A 12012-nucleotide genomic window follows, 5' to 3' on the forward strand; every position below is an offset into this window, starting at 1 on the left:
GAAATTGTATGTATGGCAATATATTAATAATAAAATAAAATGATAAATATATAGTTTAAAAAATGTAAATGTATTACAAGTTTTTTATATATATATATCCCTATCTTGAAATAATAAATTAAAGTAGAAAAAACATAGAATAAAGTGTCATGGATTGACAAAAATAAGTATTAACTAGTTTTAAAATTTACTTGTTTTGAGTTGAAATATAATGCTCATAATTACCCGTCATAACCTAACAATAACAAATGAAAACATAGTTTTAAATTAAAATTAGAAGTATCATCTTATTTGTAAATCTTTTCATATAAATATTATATATTTAATGAAAAAAAATCTTTATAACAATTTTTAACAAAAGTGAGAAATCTTTTCCTTAATGTTCTTGGCCCACCCCTTCTACTTAATTAATGATGTTGACTCAAATTGAGGGCTATAAATAGCCTCTTACTTGTATAATATCTCATATTGTATCAAATCTCAAATAAAAAAAATGAAGCCTTTAGCCACTTCATTTATTATACGTGTTCTTGCCTTACTTTCATTATCTTCCACTACTATTTATGCAAATACCTTTCAAAATTTCGTTGAATGTATTTCACATAATTCATCAAAATCTTCCTCATTTTCCAATATTATCTACGAGTCGAATAACCCTTCGTACTTATCTATATTGAACTTCTCCATCAGCAACTTGCGATTCACCTTGTCCTCTACTCCGAAGCCCCTCATCATTCTAACACCCTTGAACGAATCTCAAATTCCTTCGATCATTTCTTGTTCTAAAAATCATGGGATGCAAATACGAATTAGGAGTGGAGGGCATGATTACGAGGGTAGCTCTTATGTTTCTCAAGTCCCTTTCATAGTTCTCGACCTTGTTAACCTTCGATCCATTGAAGTTGACCTTGAGAGTAACACTGCTTGGGTCCAATCGGGTGCAACCATTGGAGAACTTTATTATAGTATAGCCAATAAAAGTAGAACCCTCGCATTTCCAGCTGGAGTTTGTCCCACTATTGGTGTTGGTGGACATTTTAGTGGGGGAGGATATGGAATGATGCTACGTAAATATGGACTTTCTGCTGATAACGTAATTGACGCACGAATTATTGATGCAAATGGAAATATCTTGGATAGAAAATCAATGGGCAATGATCTATTTTGGGCTATAAGAGGTGGTGGAGTAGGAAATTTTGGTGTCATTCTTGCATGGAAAGTAAACCTAGTTATGGTCCCATCTAAAGTCACAGTTTTCACCGTTCCGAAAACCTTAGAACAAAACGCTACAAATCTTGTTTATCGGTGGCAATCTATTGCAAGCGTGTTTCCAAAAGAACTATACGTTAGAATCTCAATCACGACGAAAAAGTCTAGTAAGAAAGGAAAGTCGACAATATTAGAAGCCTCGTTCATTGCCTTGTACCTCGGAGGAGTTGATGACCTCAATCATGTAATGCATAAAAGCTTCCCCGAGCTTGGATTGACTAAAGATAATTGTATCGAGATGAGTTGGATCGAATCCATCCTTTATTTCTATGGTTTTAGTGGGAAACCACTCGAGATTTTACTTAATAGAAGTAAATCAAATTTACATTATTTCAAAGCAAAATCAGATTACTTGCAAAAGCCAATCCCCATATCTGGATTAGAAAGAATGTGGGATATGTTCTTCGAGGAAGGTGCTGACGACTCTGAACTTATCTTTAGCCCATACGGTGGAAAAATGGACGAAATCTTGTATTCGTCGATTCCCTTCCCACATAGGGAAGGGAACTTGTACCAAATTCAATACTTGACGAGATGGAATGACGCGAGCACAATCGTGGCCAATAAACATATGAATTGGATACAGAGGCTTTACAAATATATGGAACGTTATGTTTCAAATAATCCAAGAAGTACATATGTTTTATATCGAGATCTCGACATTGGAACAAACATGAAACAAAACACAAGCTATAAAGAAGCCAGCGTTTGGGGGTTGAAGTATTTCAAAAATAACTTTAAGAGGCTAGTAGATGTGAAGACTAAGGTTGACCCAACAAACTTCTTTTGGAATGAGCAAAGTATTCCGATAAAAAGAGACTTGATATTGTTCTTGTAAATTTTCCGCAATATAAGAAAAAATATATGATATCTAATAATAAAATAAAGATACAAAAGAATAATGCATGTTTGAGTTCTATTGTTATTTTTTATAATTCTAATTTGAATTCTAATTTGTTATTTTGTGAGCCTTACCTTTCAGGTTTGTATGATTGAATTATTTAGTTTATGTAGGGATCAAGTCGAGCTCAAACCAGTTTGAGTTCGACTCGATTAAGTATTTATTAGCTCGATTCGAACGAGTTTAAAAATTTAAGTCGATACTATTTATCTACAAACTCGGTTCGACTTGAAAACTTGAACTAAAATTAAATTTTCAAATATTTGTGAAAAAATATTTATTTTAAATTTAAGGTTTTAATATTAAAATAAAAAAACTTATTATTTATTATCGACAAATCATCGAGCAAGTTTTTACGAGCTCGAGCTCGAGCTCGACTCAAATATTAAACGAGTCGGCTCGAGCTCGACTCGAACTTGATTGAGATCAAACTAATAAAATTGAACTTTGACCGAGCAACTCGCGAGCGATTCACAAACAGCATTGGCTAGCATTAAATGTGAAAGAAATATCATAAAACCATATTCAACACTTTTTGAACATATTGGATTTAGATAGGGGTGTGTCTTCTCTGTTTGATTTCAATCCAAACAGTTGATACCAAATTAAGAAGTTTGATCTTTAATAATACATCTCCAAACTTAGGGCTCCTTAATTGGTTGATGCTTTTAATTTCTCTCTGGCTACTAAATTGCACCAATCCACTATAGTGTTAAATCTACCCTTAAAATTTTCTTTCCAGAGTTCTTGGGTTATATTAGGCCGCGTTAAGATCTTTGCAAGAACTATCAAGAAACCCTAATTTCACATTTACTTTTAGAGATAGACAAACACCCTTGACATAATGAGAAGTACATAGTTGTTTCACGTTAGAGTCATTTAATATTGTGTAGCCGGTAACGCGAGTAGATGAACGTTCTATTTCTTTTTGTAAGTTAGGATCGTTTAAAATTGTGTAGTCGGTAGCGCGAGTAGATGAACGTTCTATTTCTTTTGTATGTTGTCACTATTAATTACTACTAATGTTAAATCTTAGTTAATTATTGGTTCCAATTCTAACTCAATATAATTTGAAGAGAAGATATTCTAATCGAAAAATCAATCTTAAGATCTAAATAAAAGTGAGATAAGGTTTAGTCATTTATGATAAATAAAAATGAAAAGTTAATGTTTTCAAAGAACAAAATGATAGAAGAGTACTGAAAAATATTTTATTCACCTTGAATAAAATACTTTGGTGATAATACAATTTTATTAAATCCAATGGGTTTATAATTGAAATATTATTAAATAAATAAATAATGAAATCAATTTTGTTTATAAATACACTACTATGATATTATATAAATGCAAAATTTTATTAATATATTATTATTTTTATTAATATTTAATGGTGTAATTGCAATGAATTAATTAGATGTTATATATTAGTTGTTTGAATGATATTTTGTATCCTTTTGAATTTGTTTAATTAATTAATAATTGATTGAAGAAATGTTTATACAAATTAATTTTATTCTACATTATAACATAAAGTTTAATTATGTTATTTTTGGGAGTTTTTTCAAATGTCATAACCCCATTGTTTATTTTATATATATCTTAACTCATATTCTGTAATTTTCATTAATTCAATTTTCATGTTAATGAATTAAACTGATCTTTTAATCGTTCAAATCGAACCGATCAAACCAGCACACTGATAGTTTGAAATTTAATAAACTGACGTCAATGATTTAAATGTTCATTTCGATTGATAAACCGACCAAATGGAACCGCTGGTACAATTCATCGTAGCTTATATTTTTATTTTTATTCATTTAAATAAAAAATTAATTATTTAAACACGATTATTGAAATACATACTAAGTTACAATGTTGAATCACTAATAGAAATAGAATTGATATACCATGAGAGACACTTATAAGAAAAACTCTAACACAAGAAATGATATAATTATTTTAAAAAAAATGCATCAAATATATGTTTCGATCAAGCTTCTACTTAAATAATTTCTTTATTTTGTATTATATTTTATTTGATCTATTTGCAATATCATATTTATACATTTTGAGACAGTACACTTAACAATTTTAAAACATGTTTAAAGTGCAATACTATTTAAATTGGTTAGATATGTTTACACTTATATCCTAAATTTCCATGATTTAGTTGTACTATGAAAGAGGGTACTTAACAAAAAAATAAATAAATAAAAATTCAAGTTATTCCTCTCAATTAATATAATATATTATATTAGTTACAGCCATTATCACATAACAAAAGATAAAATTATGTATTGCAAAAACTTAATTTTATAAATATATATATATATATATATATATATATATATATATATATATATATATATATAGAATATTAGGTTGATATATACATATTCTAAAAAAAAAGTTATGTATATTCATTCTATTTTTTAATTAAAGAATTTGGTTACTAAATTTAATAATAATAATTTATTAATAATGATGAAAATTCATTTTTATTTTTTTTAGAAAGTTATTATTAATTTATTATTATCAATAACTACGTAGTTATTGATAACTACGTAGTTATTGATAATAATGAATTAGTACTGTAATTTATTAATAATTGTGAAAATTAATTATAATTGAAAAAATGGTTTTAGTTATAAATATAAATATTTTATATTTGCATGCTTAAATTAATTAGATCTACTGTTATTACATAAAAAATGTTAGCCCACGTACCATCCAAGTCCAGTCTATTAAAATTTAAGCATCAATGTATACTTCCCTTAAAATAATTTAATCGTATTTTATTGTGTTGTATTTTTATAAAGTTAACAATAACAATAAGGATGATAATTTAAAATCGTCCCGCGAAAATCGAATCGAATTATTCTTTTTAGGACGTTTTTTCCCAGAAACCAAACGGGGATGATATTTGTGTCTCCTGCCCCGATTTCACCCCCGATTCTTCCCCGAACACCATAAACATAATTAAATATATTAAATCACCAATATATTTATTTATTCACTATATTTTATAGGAGTAGTAAGATTATTTATTTATAATAATATAAAATTTTAATATATTATAATATATATTATATTAAAAATTCGTTTATATAACTTTATTGTATAATTTTTATTTATTTTAAAAAAATAATTATTAACTGTGCCCCGCGAGATTTCCCGAAATCGAAAAAAATTGAACGAACCGGGGATGATATTAAAAAAATCCCCGAAATTAAAACGGGACGGGGATGATATAGCATTCCCCGCTCCATTGCCATCCCTAAATAATAACAATTAATAAGGATATTTTTTTACAGAAAATAATAATTAATTAATTAAAATTTAAAAAAATTAAGAATTATAATTTTTCTTTATTTTGTTCTTAAGTTACTAAAAAAAATTATTTCATGAAATGTAATTTGTTTGGAAAAAATATTAAAATGTATAAAAAATAGATAAATTAAATAATTTGATAATGTGATAAAAATATTTAAAAAATATTCAAATAACTCAAAAAATTAGAGAAATATATAAATATATAAATATATATATATATATATATATATATATATATATATATATATATATATATATATATATATATATATATATATATATATATATATATAATTTTACCCGCACAATAAATTTATATATTAGATGGATCTCATTTTATTATAACAATAAATAAAATAAAATTTAAAAAGTATCATTCAATTTCTTTTATTTGAATGCATACTGGTTGAATTAAAATATAATTTTTTGTTAAGATTTATTTTAATGTGAAACAAATTCACTAATCATTTTTGAGTAATTTAACCATATTTTGATTATGTTGGAGCTTTACAATAATAACAACAATTAATAAAGATTTTTAATAAAATAAGAATTAATTAATTTATTATTATTTTGAAAAAAAAAATACAGTTTCTTGGGTTAATTGGTTTGTTACATGATTATTTGAAAACAGTTATTTTATAGAAAAGTATTTTGTTTAGAAAATTATTCATAATTATTTGAAAATAGTTATTTTATAAAAAAAAATATCTTATATAGAGAAAGTATTTTATTGAATAAATAAAATAATTTGACTACGTGATAAAATATTTAAAAAATCAAATAACTGAATATCAAATGTGAATCATTTGACCATATATATTATTTAACAATAAGTTCATATATTAAATTCAGTTTCATTGAAATATAACATAAAATGTAATTTGTGCCTATATTTATAACATTTAATATTGAATAAAATAAATTTTGAAACATGTTATTCAATTTATTTTATTTGAATGTATAAAATTATGTTTGAATTAATATAAAAAGTAAATACAAATCCAGCACTCTAAGAATTTTTTTAATAAAAAAAATGCGTATCTTTAAAAATGTCACATAAATCAGTATAAAATAAAATAAAAATATTTTATTGATAAATTAAATAATTAGTTGATGTCATATTTTAAAAAATCAAATAATTCAATAATATCAAATGTGAATCCTTGAACAATACATATATTGTTTTGCAGCACAATAAATTCATATATTAAATGTAATTTCATTGTAATATAACATATAATACAATTTGTGCCTTCAATTAACATTTAACATTGAATAAAATAAAATTTGAAACATATCATTCAATACCTTTTTATTTGAATGCATTAAATTAGGTTTGAATTAACATAACCATGCTTTATTTAGATGAGGAACAAATCCAACACTCCAAGAATCATTTTTCAATAAAAAAATTGTAACCATGTTTTTATATATGATTTTAATCAATCTTCACATAATTAATTAGTTGTTATTTGTTGGTTATTTTTTAATTTGTTTAATTAATTAATAATTGATTGAAGAAATGTTTTATACAACTTTAATTATTTTTACTCTACATTAACATGAAGTTTAATGTTATTTTTGGAAGTTTTTTTCAAATGTCATAAGCCCATTATTTATTTTTTATATCCTAACTCTTAAACTTTCATTTTGATTCATTCAATTTTTTCTGTTTCCTAATGTGCATTATTTTATTTTAATTCATTTAACATTTTTATTTTATTTATTTTCTAGCCAGTTAATTAAAACCAATTAAAACATTTAGATAAATTTACTATTTATTTAACATAAAATGTTTAATTAAGTGATTTTGACAGAAAAATAACCATTTTTATTGGATTATGCGTTCAAAATTTACTTAAAAAAAATTTATTTAGCAATTTTAAAACTAAAATGATGGTTACCAAAATTTCTTTTGGGGAAGTCTAATTCTCGGGTCAGTTTCAATTATAATTAATTTTCATCATTATCAATAAATTAAAACACTAATCAATTATTATCAATCACTACTAATTTTCTAAAAAATAAAAAATTCATTTATATAATTGAGATATTAGTGAAAGGTATTTAATAATTAAAAGATGAATTTAAAAATATTATATAATTGAGATATTAAATGTAAACATGAATTTAGTTGCAAATTGTATTGAAAGTAAATTATAAAAATAAATTGGAAATCTAAGTTAGAAAATAAATTATAAAATGTATTTCAGAAACTGTGTTAAACCAGGACTTGGTAGGTTCACTAATAACATTTTATATGTGATTAACTAATATATTGAAGAATTCTTAACGTGAATTAAATTAAATTTTTAAACTTGAGGTATCTTAAATATGTTATTATTTAAATAAATATATAATTAATTTTAATATTAAATTAAAATAATATTTCAAATTTTATGCATTAAATTTTATTTTTAATAATATAAAATCATCATATTAATTATTACACAATTAAATTATTTAAAATTAAGATGTTCAAACAAATAATAAAATTATAATAACAAAATAAATGTTAATAATATAACGATCATCTCAAGTTAATTATAATATTTATTAATGTAAAATAAAAGTTCAAAAGTATAAATAAAATTAATAGTTAAAAGATGTGGTTTACAATTTTTTTAATGGTTATATGTGAAAACTAAAATCTTATTATTAAATAGGTTTATATTTTTTTATATTTAAAATATGTTGAAATAAATAAGAATTCACAATATATATTAAAATTCTAAGAAATATATTGTTAACTTGTTGAATTATTTTTATAAATATATATTATAAAGATTATAGGAATGACAAAACTAATAAAGTAAAAAAATATTATTAAATGTAGATTTATGCTAAAAAAATATAAAGTTGAAGAGATAACTAATGAAAGAATTATTTAAAATTACAAAATGTTAAAATATATTAATCATCAATTATTCACACAATCATATTTTCCAAATTAAAGTCTTGATTTAAAAAATATTATGTTATAAAAATATATTACAAAGATTATATATAGGAACAACAAAACTAATAAAGTCAAAAAAATATTATTAAATGAAGATTTATGGTAAAAATTAAAGTTAAAGAGATAAGTAATGAAATAATTATTTAAAATTTACAAAATGTTAAAATATAGTAATCATCACTTATTTAAACAATCATATTTTCCAAATTAAAGTCTTGATTTAAAAAATATTATGTTATTGAAATCTACCAAATATATTAGAACATTACCTAAAATGATACATTTTAAATAAATTTTAATAATATGTATTATTTTATGTTCAAACAATCTTATTTTTTTATAAAATATAGAGGGAATTGAAGATGTAGAATAAATAAAAATATTTTAATTGATAAATTAAATAATTTGATTATCTTATAAAATATTTTAAAAAGTCAATATAAAAAAAATATTGAATAAATTAAATAATTGGATGATGTGATAAAATATTAAAAAAAAAAACTCAATATCAAATGTGAATCTTCAACCATACATATTATTTTGACCACAATAAATTCATATATTAAATTTAATTTCATTGTAATATAACATATAATGTAATTTGTGCTTTCATTTAACATTTAATATTGAATAAAATAAATTTTAAAACGCCTCATTCAATTTCTTTTATTTGAATGCATTAATTTATGTTTGAGTAACATACAAATAAATATTTTGCAATGCTTTATTAGAATGTGTAACAAATCCAGCACACTAAGAATCATTTTCAATAAAAAAATTATATCTTTAAAAAAGTCACATAAATTAATATAAAAATAAAATAAAAATATTTTAATTGATAAATTAAATAATTTATTGAAGTAATAAAATATTTAGAAAATCAAATAATTTAATAATATCAAATTATGTGAATCCTCATATATATATATATATATATATATATTATAATATAACATATAATTAATGTAATTGTGCCTTCAGTTAACATTTAACATTGAATTAAATAAAATTTGTAACGCATCAGCATCATTGAATCTTTTTTTAATTCATTGAATTATGTTTGAATTAACATAATCATGCTTTATTTAGATTTGGAACAAATCCAGCACTCTAAGAATCATTTCTAAATATAAATATTGTCATTAAAAAAAGTCACATAAATATGAACCATGTTTTTTTATACTATTTTAATCAATTTTCATTCAAATTAAGGACTATAAATAGCTTTAACATCTTTACAATTTATCATACACTTGCACTAATTCTCATTAAAAGAAAATGAAGACCTTAAGGATTTCATTTTCTGTATTTCTTATTGTCTTATTTTCATTATCATCAACTATTTCAGCAGGTTCTATTCAAGATTTTATTGAATGTCTCTCACATTTTTCACCAAATTCTTCTTCAATTCCAAACATTACTTACACATCCCATGACTCTTCATATTTATCCGTCTTGAATTTCTCCATACACAATCTACGATTCACCATGCCCTCTACTCCGAAGCCACTCGTGATCGTCACACCCTTATACGAATCCCAAATTCCGGCAATCATTTCTTGTTCCAAGAAACATGGGATGCAAATTAGAGTTAGGAGCGGTGGGCATGACTACGAAGGTGTCTCATATGTTTCTCGAGTCCCTTTTATAATTCTCGACCTCATTAACCTTCGATCTATTGATGTTGACCTTGAAAGCAAGACTGCTTGGGTCCAAGCTGGTGCAACTATTGGTGAACTTTATTATAGTATAGCCAATAAAAGTAAAACCCTAGCATTTCCGGCTGGAGTTTGCCCTACCGTTGGTGTTGGTGGACATTTTAGCGGGGGAGGGTATGGTACGTTGCTACGAAAATATGGTCTTGCTGCCGATAACATTGTTGACGCTCGCATGTTAGATGTAAATGGAAAAGTGTTGAATAGAAGCTCCATGGGTGAGGATTTATTTTGGGCCATAAGAGGTGGTGGAGCCGCAAGTTTTGGTGTCGTTCTTGCATGGAAGGTAAACCTAGTTAGTGTACCATCTACCGTCACAGTTTTTACCGTTCGAAAAACCTTAGAACAAAATGGTTCGAATCTTGTTCATAAATGGCAAACTGTTGCAAATAAGTTTCCTAATGAACTATACGTTAGAATCGCCATCACTAGGGTAAAGTCTAGTATTGATGGTAAGCCAACAATTCTAGCCTCGTTCATTTCCTTGTATCTCGGCGGAGTTGATGACCTCATTCGCGTTATGCAAGAAAGCTTTCCCGAGCTTGGTTTGACGAAAGATGACACAAAGGAGATGAGTTGGATCGAATCAATCCTTTATTTCTTTGAATTGACTGGTAAACCTCTCGACATTTTGCAAAGTAGAATTGAATCAAATATAACATACTTTAAAATAAAGTCCGATTACGTGGAAGAACCAATTCCCGTATCTGGATTAGATGGAATATGGAACATGTTCTTCGAGGATGGTGCTGAGATGTGTCGACTCGTTTTGAGCCCATATGGTGGAAGAATGGACGAAATCTCTACTTCATCAATTCCATTCCCTCATAGGGAAGGGAACTTGTATAAAATCCAATACTTGTCGATTTGGGACGAGGCGAGTACAACCGTGACTAGCAGCCGTATAGATTGGATCCGTAGGCTTTACAGCTATATGGAGCCTTATGTTTCAAAGAACCCGAGATCTGCATATCTCAACTATAGAGATTTCGACATAGGGACAAACACGCAACAAAACACGAGCTATGAACAAGCAAGTGTTTGGGGAATGAAGTATTTCAAAAACAACTTTAAGAAGTTGGCCATGGTGAAAACTAATGTTGACCCATCAAATTTCTTTTGGAATGAGCAAAGCATACCAACTCAAGATAGAATGATTATAGATATGTAATATTTTATTGCTTTAAGATTTAGACAAGGTAATAAAAAAAAAATTGTGCTCAAAATGAGGCTACTATTCCATATCTATGGACCTTCATAATATATCAATTTTATATTTCTATATTAGTGTCTTGTTATATTTTCATAATTCATTTTTTTTCGGTAATCTTATCTCTCTACAAGTACACATAGATTAATTATGACCATACAATCAAGGGATAATTTTAAAAAACACTAAAATTATTAAATAAAACAATAAAAAAAAATCTTCTTGGATTACTCCGAGGCTTTTGATAATCATAGTTCCTTTATAACAGTTTTATTATCTCTCATTTGTATTGAGATTTTCTGTAGGACGTTGCTTCCCTCGGTACAATGGAACATGCAATGGGTTAACACAGAAAAACCACTGCAACAACAAATTTGACAAAAATATATGAATCCAATCACCGAATTTCAACTGATATAGTCAAGTAAAAATAAATTAATTCATTAATCTAACAATTATTAATCCATCATCCAAGACTAACATTTCTTCCTTCTTCATTTTTCATCTTCATATAGTTTCAAAATTGCTACTAGCAATAATTATCAATAACAATTAATAGCTACAATAAACTCATAATTATTATAATGATAATTAAGAAAAGTAAATCTATTCCTAACAT

General features: G+C 25.2%; 2 protein-coding genes across 2 annotated transcripts; both read left to right on the forward strand.

Annotated features, from left to right (window-relative positions):
- Nucleotides 1–493: 493 nt before the first annotated feature.
- LOC124943158 (berberine bridge enzyme-like 18) lies at nt 494–2107 on the forward strand. Its single transcript, XM_047483709.1, has one exon. It carries the CDS (start codon nt 494–496, stop codon nt 2105–2107), a length of 1614 nt encoding a protein of 537 aa, XP_047339665.1.
- A 7639-nt stretch (nt 2108–9746) lies between these two features.
- Nucleotides 9747–11354, forward strand: LOC124943160 (berberine bridge enzyme-like 18). The gene has a single exon (XM_047483711.1). The coding sequence runs from the start codon at nt 9747–9749 to the stop codon at nt 11352–11354; it is 1608 nt and encodes a 535-aa protein (XP_047339667.1).
- The last annotated feature ends 658 nt before the right edge of the window (nt 11355–12012 follow it).

Source organism: Impatiens glandulifera, chromosome 6, assembly GCF_907164915.1.
Source record: "Impatiens glandulifera chromosome 6, dImpGla2.1, whole genome shotgun sequence".
In the NCBI taxonomy this organism is placed as follows: domain Eukaryota; kingdom Viridiplantae; phylum Streptophyta; class Magnoliopsida; order Ericales; family Balsaminaceae; genus Impatiens; species Impatiens glandulifera.

Bases quoted from the DNA above. Each gene is read 5' to 3' on its own strand.
- LOC124943160 (XM_047483711.1), top strand. From the start codon at position 9,747: ATGAAGACCTTAAGGATTTCATTTTCTGTATTTCTTATTGTCTTATTT.
- LOC124943158 (XM_047483709.1), top strand. From the start codon at position 494: ATGAAGCCTTTAGCCACTTCATTTATTATACGTGTTCTTGCCTTACTT.